At 30.7% G+C, this 16,675-nt stretch overlaps 2 protein-coding genes across 2 annotated transcripts; one reads left to right on the top strand and one right to left on the bottom strand.

The window, feature by feature from the left end:
- The first annotated feature begins 1,685 nt into the window (after positions 1-1,685).
- Positions 1,686-2,953, top strand: PER1 (1-cysteine peroxiredoxin 1). Its single transcript, XM_028062721.2, has 4 exons — positions 1,686-1,945; positions 2,049-2,197; positions 2,290-2,433; positions 2,505-2,953. The coding sequence occupies exons 1-4, from the start codon at positions 1,828-1,830 to the stop codon at positions 2,748-2,750; spliced, it is 657 nt and encodes a 218-aa protein (XP_027918522.1). The 5' UTR covers positions 1,686-1,827; the 3' UTR covers positions 2,751-2,953.
- Positions 2,954-10,991: 8,038 nt separating this feature from the next.
- Positions 10,992-15,671, bottom strand: LOC114179825 (polygalacturonase At1g48100-like). Its single transcript, XM_028066291.2, has 7 exons — positions 15,520-15,671; positions 12,941-13,445; positions 12,532-12,699; positions 12,358-12,402; positions 12,068-12,275; positions 11,897-11,978; positions 10,992-11,788 (listed from the first exon to the last, which is right to left on the bottom strand). Exons 1-7 carry the CDS (start codon positions 15,525-15,527, stop codon positions 11,284-11,286), a joined length of 1,521 nt encoding a protein of 506 aa, XP_027922092.1. The 5' UTR covers positions 15,528-15,671; the 3' UTR covers positions 10,992-11,283.
- Positions 15,672-16,675: the final 1,004 nt, after the last annotated feature.

The following is a 16,675-nucleotide window of genomic DNA, read 5'->3' as shown; positions in this document are numbered from 1 at the left end:
TGTATCTGGATAATTGACTCATCTGAGTCTGTGTATGGATTGTGATAGTATTCTTTTATGATTGGTATGATTAATAATTGTATTCTTTTAAATGATTAATCCTTTTGTATATTAGCTCACCCTTTTATTTGTGTCTTGTTTTGTATTGTCTTGTGTTCCTCCTATTTGTAATGATCATCTAATTGGTGTGAGCATATGAAGAGATAACAACTAGTTCAATCAAGAAAGAAAAGGATGTTGTAGTTTAATATACTCTTTAGAAACTCTTATGTATTTATGTATTTTTATATTTTGAAATACTATATTTTTCCAGCTTTTATATATATATATATATATATATATATATATATATAATATCTTTTGGATAACCGTTAAAGAAAGAAAGAAAAAATTAAGATTGGAAAAAAAAAACGGAAACACTTATATAGTAAAGTTTGTTTAGTAATGTTTTGAAAATTATAAATTTAATAAATTGAAAACTTTCCTATTTTAACATTTTTCCTAAATGTTAAAATTTATTAATTAAAATATCATTCTTCTTTTTAAATAATGGACCATAACTATTATAAGAATTATTTATTTTTTTCTTTTATACTTGTAGAGGAACAATGTGACCGTTGGTTTCAAAGTGCTTTATGTAGGAACTTAGGTCAAGTAGAGCTTACTCATAATAATGAGGTTCATTCTTCAATATAACAGTAATTTTATTTTAAATTTTCTTTATTGGCTTTTGGTTGTCAAATCAGATTATTCATATGGAAAGGAAATTTATATTATGACCATACATTTCTCTTGTTTAGATGAAGAATAAGATTGACTTTGCATTCCCTTAATTATTATGCTTTAAAATAGTTTATAAAATACTATTTGTAAATACAATATAGCTAAATTTTTAATATTTATTAAAATTATTCTAAATTTAAGTTTTTTATTTGAATTAATTTTATTATTGTGTGAAAAATTTTATTTTATTAAAAAAATATAAATAGTTTAAATACATTCCCATACTAAAAGTTATAAAATATTATTATTTAATTTTATAAAATAAAATATTAATATTAATAACTCTAATCAATAATCTGACATATTAATGTGATCTATAAATAAAATATTTAATGTTTATTTTAAATATCATATATACAAACAGGTACACAACCAAATTTTATTATTTCTAATTTAATAGTTAAATTAAAACACATAACCTATTTTAAATGTTATTCATGACATGTTTAGCATAGATGAAGTGAACTAATCCTTAGAGCATATAAAAGTACCAATAGCATAAAAGAATTTTAATAATATGTCCAAGAATTAAAAATTAAATTTTCTTTTAAATAGAATGTAATATGAAAAGAAAAAAAGATATAAATCAACAAATGCACTAAACTTATATTAATCAAAACATGCCTTTATCCTAGGATAGTCAAATCTAATATACAGACTAAATGGTTGATGACGATTTACGTTTTTTCTTTATTTATTTATTTTTTCTTTGCACAGTTTTGTACAGAGTTTCCCGTGACCCAAGAAGAATAAAAGTGGTCCATAGTTTGGATGGAAAGAAAATAGAATAAAAGGTGAAATAATTAATTAAAATTAATTGAAAAAAAGCAAGGCGGGAAAAAACAGTAATACTGAGGTGTACGTGGAAAATAGTTTCACATTTAAATGACAAGTGAACAAAACAGCGTCACCTCGTTAGTGTCGAAGGTGCCACGTTCTCTGCATGCAAGCGGCTCTCCTCTCTTTATAATCTCACTCTTTCTCATTCATCACACAAACAAAATCACAAGTGAGGTAAAGGTAAAGCTCTCAAATTTATCTACAATGCCAGGCCTTACCATCGGAGACACCATTCCTGACCTTCATGTTCAAACCACTCAAGGCAAAATCGAGCTTCATGCCTTCTGTAAGAATGGTTGGACCGTCCTCTTTTCCCACCCAGGTTCTGCCTTCTAAACATTATTCTTCTTTTTATATCACTTTACTTTTTCTCACTCCGTTCATGGTTGTGCTGATTTACTGTTCTTATTACCTTACCATTTTAGGTGATTTTACCCCGGTTTGTACCACTGAGCTTGCCAAAATGGCTCAGCATTCCAGTGAGTTTTATAAAAAAGGAGTGAAATTACTGGGTTTATCCTGTGATGATGTTGAATCTCACAATGAGTGGATCAAAGACATTGAAGCCTACATTGTGAGTTTATTTCACATTTTTCACACACAGATCTAGTTCAGTTCTAATGTGTTGATGAAAATTTAACACACTGCCCTTGTTTTTGCATGCAGTCAGGTTGCAAGGTGGATTATCCAATCATCTCTGATCCCAAGAGAGAAATCATCAAGGAACTCAACATGGTTGACCCTGAAGAGAAAGACTCCACCGGAAACCTACCCTCCAGGGCTCTTCATATTGTGGGTCCAGATCTGAAGGTACCATTCTATTTTCTACAGATTAAACTAATGAGTTTGCATTTCTTTTACTAATCGGTGGGGTAATGCAGATCAAGCTGAGTTTTCTGTATCCTGCTACTACTGGGAGGAACATAGATGAGGTGCTGAGGGTGATAGAGTCCTTGCAGAAGGCCTCTCAGTTCAAGGTTGCAACACCAGCGAACTGGAAGCCAGGGGAGTCTGTTGTGATTTCTCCTAGTGTCACCAACGAGCAAGCCAAAGACATGTTCCCTCAAGGCTTCGACACAGTCGATCTCCCATCCAACAAGGAATATTTGCGTCTCACCAAAGTTTGATTTCCTCTAACAGCGAGGACGATACAACCTTGTTTTCATTTCATGTATTTTCTGTTTGGTTCAGTGTCTGTTTGTCGTATCTTTTCTTCACCACAGCAATTATCTCGTGCTGTAGCTATCTGCTTGTTATCTTTTGTTCACTGCAGCTATGTCATACCTCCACCATGTTTCTTTTAATTTTAACTATTTTGTTTTAATTTTAACTAGTTTGCCCCTACACTGTTCAACTACTTCTATTGTTCATAAGCATAAATTTCTTGCCACTAATCATTCAGGGCAATGAAAGGTAGACTAAAATTAAATTAATGAAACAAATCATTATATCCATAAGTGCCCGCACTTTTACCAGATACTAATCCAAGAAATTAAAACTAAATCAAACAAATACTTATATTTATGTCTTAGGATAAACTTAATCAGAAAAAAGAAGTAAAAAATGGAAAATATTGACAATTTTCTTTTACAATTAGATTTATAATAAAAACGTTTTCAAAATTTAGTTATAAAAATATTATTATCCTTAAAAAAATATGACATGCAAATTGGTTTCGAAGAAACAAATCAAAGATCTTGATAATTTGATAATACTCATTATGTTGTACCATTTCTTGAATCAATTAAAGTTGTATATTTTTTAAATTAAAAATCTTGTTAATCGATCAACTTATATACTAATTTATAAAATAAAATAAAATAAATTATTAAAATAATTATAATTTATAAAATAAAATAAAATAAATTATTAAAATAATTATTATTATGAATAAAAAACTATACTAATTTATAAAATAAAATAAAATTAATTATTAAAATAGTTATTAATATGAATAAAAAACTATACTAATTTATAAAATAAAATAAAATAAATTATTAAAATAACTATTATAAATAAAAAATTATAATTAATCACTAAATTTATCATCAATTAATTAGAGATTGATTTAGAAACTAATTTCTTTAGTAGTTAAAATTTGGTAGCTAATGTATATTAACCAATTTATAAACTAATTTTTTTATAGCAAAGACTTGTAATTAAATTTTAGAAATTAATTTGGAGATCAATTATAATTTTTTATTCATAGAGACTATTTTAGTAATCAATAAATTTTTATTTTGTAAATTAGTATCTAAATTTGTCACTATAATGTATAACAATTTTTCTCACTAAAATTAATTGTTAAAGGAGATTTTCTTGTAGTGTATTGATATATTTTGATATTGTCCTTAGGTAATAATTTCAACCAACACCTCACTCAAGATTACAGATGTCAAAAATATCTGTATCTGCTGATAAAACACACAAAAGGTAGGAAATTGATATTATAAATGGACCTATGGGTAATCATGGTTACAAGTATTTTTTATACCTGTATGCAAACGAGACTGGTACGGGTATCATAGTACCTGCTATACTCTAATTTAAATTAAAACATTAATAAAATATGATGAAAATATTAACACATCGATTTTGAATGAGTTACTTTTTATCAATTAGTTCTAAAAAATCTTCATTTATTTGTAAATTGTCATTCAATAATATTTAAATGGATTATTTGAACTTTGTTTTAAATTTATGAATTATGTATTATATTTTATTTGAATTTATGGTTAAAATATATGTTGTTGCACATTTTAAATTTTTTGTAAAAACCCGCGAATACCCGTGGATATTAACAAAATATGCGGATATCTGCACAGATATGGAGTGGATATTTATCCAACAAGTAGCAGTTTCTAGTGTTATCAATATCGGATAATGGAAAATAATGGTGACCCCCAAAAACCTTTATAAAGTTATAACGGAACCAAACGGGTTATGGCGGAACCATAGATAAGTAGAAAAAAAATTAAAAAAATTACTTCAAAACAACCGACGGTGGCTGACGACGATGGTGAAGACCGGAGGTGGGGACTGGCGGTGGCAGCAGTAGTGAGTAGCAGTGAAATTGTAGTAGTCTAGTAGTCTCGTGGTGAAGGAAGGAGTGCTTTTTATTTCTAAAGAAAAGGAAAGAAAACTTTATGGGGTAAAGAAAATTTTACTGCAGTAACAGAAGTAAATTAAGTAAAAGAAAAAACCAGAGTAAAAGAATGATAATGGTTAGAAATACACGTAGGTTTGTTTAAATACAAAATTTATTGGGCTGGGCCCGCTGAAGACTAAAAGGCAAAGATAATTAGGGTTTCTTATCATCATTTTCTCACCATGCCGCTGCCGCTGCAAACCACCACCATTTTGCGAGTTTCTTCTCTTCTTCTCTTCTATACAAGATCTGGGTTTTTTATTTTTCGATCCGATTTTTTCGCTACAACCGCTACATCACCGTCATTCATCATGCCAAAAGCGACCGCCATGAAAAACCCGATTCGCCCCCGCCTTGTTATGACGGCAGGTCAGAAAACCCGATACCGATTTCCGCCATGGCCGAAATTCAATAACACTAGCAGTGGCAGAGCTCTTAAGGAGCAGGCGAGGGCCACAACCCCCCAAAACTTTTTCAATATTTTTTTAACTTTTTCAATTTTTTAAATTATGTGTTTAAAAATTTTAAAATTATGTATATTTTTGAATTTTTTAAATTATATGTATCTTTTAAATTAGGTACTAGTGTATTGAAAAATTAATAAAAATTACATTAGGTTTTTTTTATTCCTTTTATAAAGTACAATATATAATGTTAATAAATAATAAAACATAAAATCAAATATAATAAAGAAAAATTTATTAAGATAATTTTCATTTTCTCTTCTCATTATTTTTTGAGTTTTTCATATGTTGTACTCATCTCTCACCTTTACCTAATTTCTTTTGGTACCAAAGAAAAAAAAGTTTAACAGAAACTCACTATTTTTGCCCTTATTTTTTTATATCTTTTCTTCCATTTTTAAACAAAAAAAAGGGTAACTTTCTTTTGTCTCACTTAATAGTGAAATACTTGTTTAATATTTAGCACTAATTTTTATCTCATGACATTTTTGTATATTGAATATAGAAGAGTAAGTAATGTATTATGTGATTTTTTATAGACAATTTTTAAGTGGACTTGATTATCATAATTTTTTGTAGTAGTTATGTCTCTCAATTTTTGATTAGATTATGATAAATTATTTTTAGTTTTAAACTTGTTTTTTAATAAGGTTGAGGTATCTATCTGTATTACTATGCTTATTTTGTAAAATGCCTATTAATAAACTCAATTACAATTTTTGTATAGGGGTGAGTCACAAATTTCTTTTGAGGGTTTACCTAGTGAGTGTGATGGTGGGGCCACCATTGTGAGACATGAATAAGTCTTTAAGTGACACTCATGAAACAACATATATGCATAAGGTCGTAACGTGCAACCACTGATTAGAAATATTAGTATAATTTAAGAAAATAATTAATTAAAATAAAATCCTACTATGACTAATTTTTTAATCCAATATTTATCTTAGAGTTAAAAACTATTTATGTATAACAGTTTTATTTTTTTACATTTATTTCTTTGATTACAAATTATTTTTTTAAATCAGATTCATGACAATTAACTCTTATATCTCCCTCTTCTACTTATAAATACCCTTTATTTGCATGAGAATAAACACACAACAAACATTAAAGCTCATACAAAAGTGTCATGTTTTCTTTTCTCCTTCTCTATACTATCTTTTAAAATAGTAGTGTTCATAAGGTTCAAAAATTCTTCGTTGCACTCGATCAATCTAACGGGTTGTTGTATTTTGGGAGAAGAATGCAAAATATTATGTCTTGCCATGTGCAGTGAGGGTGTTTTCTCTCTACAGTGCTATGCACACATCAACCCAAACTATTTCTATCATTTCCTCATTTACATCATCTCTTTTAATCCATATCTTTGTCTGGTTGTTTTTTGTTTTATTTTTTATCATCTTATTATATAACACAAGCATTGTTCTAAGCCAAAAGGAAGTGTGCAGGCGAAAGATACTATGACACTCAAGTCAAGGGTGTGCGTTAGATGGTAATAAATATTGTAATAATGAACATGTAATCAATTTACCTTGCGAACTTATATTATGTTTATTGACTTTTACCTGAATGGGCCTAGCCTACAGAGATGATTACTTTGATTAATTTGCCTAATGTCATGATAACATGTTTTAGTTATTAGCCTTAGTTGATAGACTCTTTTCACAATGTCTTGACCAACATTATATGGTGCTGATTGAGGGGACCTCAACGATATAATCATAATCTTGGATAATACCAGGTAAACAGTAACATAAGATCATATTGGTAATATAAGTCAAGATTATCTCGAGTCAGATACCAAGATGGTCTTGAACGTATATAGCACATTTAGTATATCATACGAAGAATATTTAACTTTGACCTTTTTAAAAGCATAGATAGCATTGGGAAAAATTCAACTTCTTTACATGTTTCAAAGCATGATACACATAATCCAATTATTCAATTAGAGGGGTCCTTTCTTAAAGGGTTAAAGAATTACACGTAAGTAAATTGTCTTAAAATATAAGAATAGTAAAATGTCCTCAAATATGAGCATATATGATAAGTAGAATAGATGAAATTAGAAGAGTTTATTTAAAATAAGATCCATATAAAAATACAACTTCAAAACTATGAATTTTTAGTATATTATTTTGGCACCCCTAACATTATTAGTCAAGATCTGTCATTACTTTTATTGTTTTCTATCTTTCTCAATTTTAAAAGAAAAAAATGGTTCATTTTATACGTTTTTATTTTTTAGAATTTTAAGAATATATTTATAATTTTTTGTTCTTATTATACTTTTTATGTCTTCTAATTTTTAAATAATTTACATATTTTTTTATTGCTAGAGCTAAGGAAAATAAAACGTACTTCGACCCTCTCAAATCTTCCTCATTCTATCTCGCCCCCAATGAATGGCGAAAAGACCCTTCCCTTGATTCCCTAACTTGATAGGGTCACAAGTGCCCTCTTGGCTGACTCTTCCTCCTCTTTCTATTACAAAACAAAATTCACTAACCAGTTACAAGACTTGTGTTGTGTTTAGATTAGTTTATTTTGTCTTAAACTACTTATAGAAAAAATAAATAAAATCAAATGACGAGAAAAAGATCCACAAAAAACCTAAACCAATGCAAACAAGATATTTTGAAGAGCTCAGTTCTTGGCTTCATTCTTATGCTTTTGGTTCATGCACCTTATACTATGAACAACATGATCAAACGCCAGCTTCTTCATTGTCCTGTCACCTAAGGTTTGAAGTTCCACGAAAAACGACACTGTTTCTCCAACATCAGCAACCTACACAAATGCAACATTACATCAAACCACGACACAACTTCCATGAACCCAAATTTAAATGAACTGAGTTCATTTAAACCTTTCTGTTAGCGAGGAGGATAAGCACATGAGTGAGGTGCCAGTGAAGTCCACAAACACTCCTTCATCCACATCCTCCACACCTTTGAGTCCCTCCTCCTTATCCTTGTTTGACACGAAACCCTTCGTGCCGCCGAGAATGTCCACAACTCTATGATCAAGTGTTGAGCCTCCGCAGACGACGCCAGGTTTGTGCTGAATCTCCTCCGCCGAATGAAGTGTTTCTGATTATGCCGCAGGGGAGGAATGTTGTTCCATATACTAATCTTATACATGGGCTTTGTGAAGCTAGGATGCCGCAGGGGAAAAAAATTTGTATGGTATGATCGAGAGGAATTTTGGGTGTTATTTTCGTATGGTTGGTATTCAAATATACCAGCATAGGCAAAGGCAATGCAGTTAAAACATTAGGGGTAGGGATCAGTTCTGGTGCTTTAAATAGGAAAGAGAAACAAGTTTTTATTTTAACTGAGGCACAAATTGGAGATTTTAAAATATTTTGGAGGTACAAGATAACTCATTCGAGATTGGAGGTGCAGGAAGAAGTAGACATGTTAATGTGGACTAGGTTTGCTGGGTCGGCCAGTCAGTTCGTCAGTTCGTCAAAAAAAGGGCGAATCGGGTTGGAGTTTCCAATCCATCAATCCGTTGTAGTTTAGCCTATCTAGCACGTTAGTTTGACAAGTCAAAGGCGGACCAGCCTACCCTGACCGCTAACCTTTTCTTTTATGTTTAAAATTAAAAATAACTAAAAATTAATAACTTTTTTATATTATATAAACAAATTTATATATAAAAGAAATTATAAACAAAAAATTTTGAAAATTTAAAAGAAAATTAAAATAAATTAAAAAAGAAGGTGGCGGACCAACTCGCCATAAAACGAAACAGATTACAGTATCTAACTCATTTGTTAGTGGCGAGTCAGTCCGTCCTAACCCGTTTTTGACGAACTAAAGACGAACCAAACCAAAACAGTCCAACCATTTTGTCATCCCATTCAACTTACCTTAGTTTGGTTCCTCTCAGTTGCCAAATTGGTTAAGAAAACTGGTTGGTCAGTATTTTCTTAAATAAAAATTAAAATAAAAGGTAATTTAAAAAATTATTTTTTATTTCATTATTAGAAGAATATAAAAATATAATGATATTATAACTTAAATCATTAATAATAATAAATTAAATTCCACTTATTAATTATAATTAAATAATTTAATATAATAATTATAATCATTTTAATCTATTAGGAACACTAATTAATTAATTAATACTTGAAAATAATTTATTATATAATTTGAATTTATATATATATATATATATATATATATATATATATATATATAAAAATTAAAAAATTAAAAATTAAAAGAAAAGGTTGGTGGTTTAGCTCTTCCCTTAACAAGGCATATTAAAAGTTTTAGCCGGTTTTTTTATGACGGACTATCCAATCCTCTCCGAAAGCAAAAGACGAGATGAATTCACACATCTTATCATGCTTAATTAGAGGGAGAGAAAATTGAATAAAGTAGGAAATTAGATAAATATTTTATTATAATTACAAAAAAATTACATTCATGAATTTATAACAAGTAATCTTAAAAAAAACGAGAAATCATTTTACAAAATGTTATAAATGTTCTCTTGAAAGTAGAAAATTGTTTGGCAAATGATTGGCAATGCTATACAGTATCCTCAAGTTGTCTTGAAAGTATAAGTAGTTTGGCTAATACTGTACAGTATAATTGATGGCAGAGAAAAAGGTAATAAATACGCTCTTTAAAGTAGAAAACTTTAGAATAACATGAGTAATTACTAGTACTGTAGATCATCGATAATGGAAAAAAATTATAAATGCTTTCTTGAAAGTATAAAATGTTTTAAATAAGATTATTTAAATCACTGAAAGACAAAAAAAGTTATTTATGCTTTCTTGAAAGTAGAAATAATAACATCAGTAGTTATATGCATATGCACCTTTAAAAGAAGAGTAAATACTCATTCGACAATATTATTTAATATATAAAACAATAGTTTCTATAATTTCTCATTATGAAAATGTTCCACTTAATTTTTATTTTCAAGATTAAATGAAAGTCTCTTGCAAAATTAAAATTGTTAAAAAGCATTTATTTTTCCACATTTTAACACAAATTAACGCGATATCTAGTGTAAATTGCAATCACTCACTTGCTTAAATATCTGTTCTTAAAAATACTCTGTTTCGTTAATTCACTAATTTTATTTTCAATACATTAATAAAATATCAAATTAACAAACTAAAAAAAGATTTTAACGGATTAATTTATCAATTTTTAAATAAAAAGTGATTTTTCTTTTAACTTATCTTTATTATATAATGTGATTCATCAAGGAAAACTATTTTACTTTAAGAAAAAAAACCTGCTGAAATTCAAATTTACGCATTCAATTATCTTCCACTTTTTTTTTCTTAAAAACTAATTAATATCTTATTCTTCTGTTATAAATTTATAATGTAGTAAATTGAATTATTTAATGATTTTTTAATCAATTTTAAATATTTATTATCTGTATAATGATTTTTTTCATCCAAATAGCATATTTGAATCTAAAATTTAGTTGTGTCAATATTTACATAATAGTATAGTTTCTTTTTTTCATGTTAGAATTTGGTTATCGGGAAATTGAACTCTAAACTGTGTTCTCAGGGAATTCTAACTTATTTTCTAACTAATTTCTTTTAAATTATTGTTAAAATTTTGGTCTCTACCGAAAAAAAATGATGTTATATTATAAATATTTCATACTAGGTTATTCTTTTGCTCACACACTAGGTAAAAAGTTTCAGCATAAAAGACCAATAAAATCATCAAAATATTTTTAGAACCAAAAAGACTACTCTGCCGTTTACCTGTGTTGATGGCACAGTGGAAGTTGTAGTAATATATAAATATCGAATGAAGCTATTACACAGTGTAGGCCCCAAAAGGGACGAATTTCTGCATCTCATCGCACAAAATGGGAATAATGCACCCAGATAGGGACGAATCCTAAAAGATTATCATACAGAAGCATCATCAACATAATAATAATGGATCCCTACACTCTCTATATGTATGGTATATTTCATGTAATTAATATCTTCTATCTATAATAAGCCACCTTATATGTATATTATAGAAGTAACACATGTTTGGTTCAAGTGCATTGATATTCAGAAAGATCGCCCACTGTCTCAGGGTCACCTTCCCTTAAGCAATTGATTGGAGGTATAGTCAAGGTCTCTTGTGTCCCATAAGCGTTCCAGCAAAAGGGGTCATCAAGCAATGCTCCTTCGAATGGCAAAAGCTCAACCTCAGAGAGAGTGATGTTTGTGCAAGCAACACTGTCACTGCAAGCAAAGTGAATAGGAGCTGTTCTAACATCATAGGTGCCCTTTATGTTGGTGTAGGACACATCATTCACGTGCACAGCAGAACTCTGGTTTAGGCATTCCTTTGACAAACAGTAGTATTGATCTATGATGATGCAGTTCCCAACGTTCTCCATTTGAATATTATCAAATCTCAGACCTGACACCGATCCCATTCCCCCTTGCCATGTCTTGATTCTTAGTCCGTTGTCTGATTCTCTTATGATGCTGTCACGGACTGTCAGGTTTGACACACATGCCTGAGAGTTGTGCACTCCAAGGCTTCCAATGCTGCACAAACAAAATTCCAAATTCATGCAGTTTTGTTTCAAAATTGCTCATTTCTAATGTTTTATCAATTGGTGCTTGTGTTTATTCATGATTCTGCATTGTACCTACCTAATCCCGTGGCTAGGACCACAAGTTAAACCTGCTATGTCCACGTTTGAGGAACCGGGTCCAACTGAAATGCAATCGTCACCTGTTGAAACCATGTGATTTATGTATGGCGTAAGTAAGAAACAGTGAAATGTTGAACAGGGTGAATGAACATTGCAATATAGTCACTACCATTGCTTATCATGGAGTTATAAATCCCAACATCTTTGGTATTTTCAACATGGATTCCATCGGTGTTGGGGCTCAGTTTTGGTGAAGAAATGGAGAGCTTATCAATCAGCACTCCTTGGCAACCATCAAACTTCATGTGAAACTGAGGACTGTTTTGGATTTTAAGCCCATTCACCTTCAAATTGGAGCTCATGAAGAACCGTATCATCTACAAACAAAACAGGGGTAAGTCCAAATTTGTAGATACCTTAACAGTTAGTAAATGCATCAGCTTGGTCCAGTTTACTTACAGCAGGACTACCACATGGTCCTGACAAAGTTTTTCCATTGGGACCCTGAAAGTGCCATTTTTTAAGCAGCATTTAGTATATATTTCCATTCAACTTTAAATAACCACACCAACACAAATTGAGGGAAGAATGATGAACACAACGATTGTGTTAGTGAAAGCACAAGATGGTTACCCTGTGAGGTTTGCAAGGGAGATCCCACCATTTGTCTCCATTTCCTTCTATTGTTCCTGTGCCATTAAGAGTCATTTGGTCAAGTCGGTAAAATACAAGCCATTGGTTTCTGCTATCCTTTTCTGGCCATGAATTCGGTCCATCTGGTGCCATCAGTGTTCCATCCACCTGGTTATTTGTGTAACTTATTAGCAAATTGAAATACTTTTATTATCCATACCTATTATACAAGGGACCACGCCACAACTGAGAGAACTTAATATTCACCATTCAATCATACATAGTCAAAGTTAAACCGATCTTAACCTTGTGTACAAGGTTGAATTGAAGGGCTAATATTAGCTTCTCTCATGTTTCACGCATGAAACAAAAATACTATGTGATGTGAGCATTTAACAAGCATTCTTACTTGGAATACCAATCCTGGCTTGCATGGACCTGAGAAAATAGTGGAAGTGATCTTAAAGATGTAGTTTTCTGGAGCAAGAAGAATCCCAGAATCCACAGCACATGCTGCTTTCCATGCTGCTCTGAATGCAGGTGTGTCATCCGCACAAGCATCTCCAACAGCACCAAAGGATCTCACATCAAAGACACAGTCAGAAGAGGAGGTTTGGTTATCATTTGGATAAGGGTCAGAAGGAACAGTGGGAGAATCAGCAGGGGGTGGAACTGAAGGGTTTGGATTCTCTGGCTCAGTGGAAGAATCAGAAGGAGCAGTAGGAACAGAAGAAACTCTCCTCTGCTTGCTGTGATGGTGGTATCTTCCCTCCACATTTCCAAAATTATGGTTCAAAAGTGTCACAATGATCCATAGAGTAAAAAACACATGAATTGTGAGATCCATGAGAGGTTCTAGTCTATGAATGTATGTGGCAATGTGGGAAGGACCACAAAATGCTGCTAAGTTGTTTCTGTAAATAGACCAAAACTTCAAACTCAGAATCTGTAGTTCTTGAAATAAATGGATGAGAATGAAATAGAAGCAAGAATGGAAAAAGGTTGATGCATATCCAAAGGAAGCTTAGCAAATAAGTTTAGCAAAGAGCACTCTTATTTATATTGGAGAACTTGTATGATATGGAACACAAAGAATGCTCAAACCATAAGGATGCAACGTGTAGAGTTCATGTTGGTTGAAAGTGCCAGAGTGTCAAGGAAACTTCAAAAGGTACTTTTAGAGGTAAGAATTCTTTTTAACTCTATTCACAAAAATTGAATTCAACTGCCACATTAAAGCTTTACTGCCATATATTTACATTCAAAAAGTTTATTTGTTTGATAAAGTTAGGGAAAACATTTTACATGTTTCTTTTTCATGTTCTTCATCAATTGAAATTGAATTTTATCTCTATATTTAACCTTCATCTTAGGCTTAAAAGTGGTTTTGGGAGCTAGAAATGAGGATACTTTTTTATGTATATAATTAAGATAATTAAATATTATTTCCAAAGATTTGCCATTTTCCTTCTTTTACCAATCCGTTATGAATCTTTTGTGGAGGAAAAAGTTCATCTTTTTTGTGGTCCCCCATGCTACGTCCTTTTCACTTACATTATTCTCTATGTGAATTTTATGTTTTCTTTCTCAATATTGAACAATTTTCAGTTGTTCGGCTATTGTGAAGTAATTTTTTTTTACTTTAAGCCATCTCTAATAGAAGAATTCGTTTTGAATTCTTAACATATATTTTCTTGGTTTATTTGTGTCATGTATATATATATATATATATAAGTTATGATTCTTATGTATGATGATTACAGAATTAACAGGAGAAACTAAAAGAAAATAGTTCCTTTTGTAATAGAGAGACAACAAGTATATTAATTTGACCTTTGAAAGACGGTGAATTTTTTAGTTGAAAAGAATAAACAAGCCATGTGTGTGTATTTTCCAAGAAAATATGCAAAACCATTCTAAACACAGTTGTCTTCAATCTACATGTCCTGTCATATGTAACATGTTTTTCTGTGTGTTTTCCCTGAGAAGAGGCCAAATCAGTGCTTGCATTGCATAGCTTCTGATTCTGAAAACCCTATAAGACAGCACGTTTATTCTGGCTAAAAGTTAATAAAACCAGATCTGTCAATTAAGCACACACTATCAGATTGTAAGCAGTTCAAGAAAACAAAACAACATCATGAAGAAATAATACAACAAAACTTTCATGGTGTCGCACAAATCCTCCATTCTAATTTCAATTATACTTCTTCTCTTCAACTATAGTGCACCTATTTGATTGATAACATTAATAATAACTGTGTTTTAAACCTTATAAAACCCGACTCTTACAATTAAGACATGACACATGACCTATCTTGAGGGGAATTTTCGAAATGTTAAGGCAATTGAAGCATCACACACGTCACATTGAATTAATTATCCTATGAAACCCTGGTTCACATTGTTATACTAAATAATATTTGGTTGTTGTGTTCTGGCATGACCAACTTGCAGTCACAAGAGAAGACGTAGAAGGGTATGAGAGAAGGATAATTCATTAATAGTTTGGCACAGAAAAGAATTTAAAATAAGCATCAAATTGGGTGAATATGGTATTGATGTAAAAGCAATCCATCCCGTGACTCTTTGTTGTTGTTTAGCTCCTTGTGGCCAAGAAATTGTAGGCAGCATATAATAGGTGGGTGACCATCGATTTAACTTAACCCATTCACGGGTGGCACAACTCATGTTTGATTAAATGTCACCAAAAGAAAAAGAGAAAAAGAGTAAAAGAAAAGAATGATACAAAGTAGTGGCATGTAACTACACAGTCCTAATAATATCCAAGGTTTAATTAAAGGTTAAAAATTGCAACTATACATTAGTCTCATTTGTGGTATGTAATCTTTTTTACTGCAAAAAGATTCCATAACCCTTTTAGAAACCATGATCACTCAATTATATACATGGTTCTATCTATCAACATGACCACTCAAGAAAACATATTAACAAACAGTGAAAGAGCAACGGACTTTGTGACTTCACCTGAACATGAGTGTTTGTTTCCTCTGAATTTTCTTGGTTCAGGAAGTTTTTCTCTAAGCATGATGGTGCATGTAAAGAAATTGTGGTGCAAAAAGAATGAGTTAGCCAAGTTAAAGTTGAGTGTGAAGAGGGTTTTATAGAGGGTAAGATTTTGACAGATAGTGGAATTGTTTAGCATGCATGCATTGCTTACAACTTTGTCATAACCTGTCACGTGTGCAGTCTCACGGGTGAGATAAAGAGAAAAGGGAGATTCCAAAATCAAATATAAACACAAATTGTGAGCTTAACGGAACAAAAGTTTGTGATCAAAGAGATTCTGTAACATAAAGGTGAACACTTTTTCTTTTAGTTGCCAGTTTGTGGCTCTAGATTAGACACGTGGCATGCACATACTCGTAGGTTATGTGCTTGCTTCATGACAGATATGCACAATAAGACTCATGAATGGAAGCTGCAACACAATGTTATATACAAAGAAAAGGAATAAAAAACTGAACTTAAGAAGAAGAAGATATAGACAAGTTGAACTCTATACTAAAATATTAGTTCCTGTCTTGTTTTCGAAGAATAAGAAAAAAAGTGTGATAAAATAAATGAAGTGGGTAATAAGGAAATTATAAAAATAAGAATGACAAATATAAATCTTCATTTTATATGTATCTGTCTATTTATATCTCATCACAGAAAGTATATTTGAACAAATATTTTCAACCAAATTTAAAAAAAAAAATTAACTTAATAAATTAAAATTAATCTATGCATATTAAAAATAAAATTTTGAAGAAATCATATGAAAGAGTTTCTATGAATTAGTTTATAAATAAACTGTTTGAACTTATAAAAATGTAATTTCATTCTTGTGTGTATTTTATACTTGTTGAAAAGTCTTATACTGTGTAGCCAAGAATCTTGTTCCGGTAGGTTTGTAATGTGTGTTGTATTGATCATTTAACGTATTGAAGGTGAAATTATTGATTGAGAGATGCCACCAAAAACAAAACAAAGTTAGTGAGATAAGCAAGACTAAGATGTTTTAGATAAACAGAGTGTTGCAAAACCATTGAAGTATTATAGATAGTGGTTTACTTAAAGATGTTTTAGATAGGTAATTCTTTATATTTATAGTGAAAGTTTATTTGACACTAGTGGTTCA

Source organism: Vigna unguiculata, chromosome 3 (assembly GCF_037176805.1).
Source record: "Vigna unguiculata cultivar grain cowpea cultivar isolate G323 ecotype 2 chromosome 3, ASM3717680v1, whole genome shotgun sequence".
NCBI lineage: Eukaryota > Viridiplantae > Streptophyta > Magnoliopsida > Fabales > Fabaceae > Vigna > Vigna unguiculata.
The sequence above is the reverse complement of the archived record's forward strand: the minus strand, read 5'-3'. Positions and strand labels throughout refer to the sequence as shown.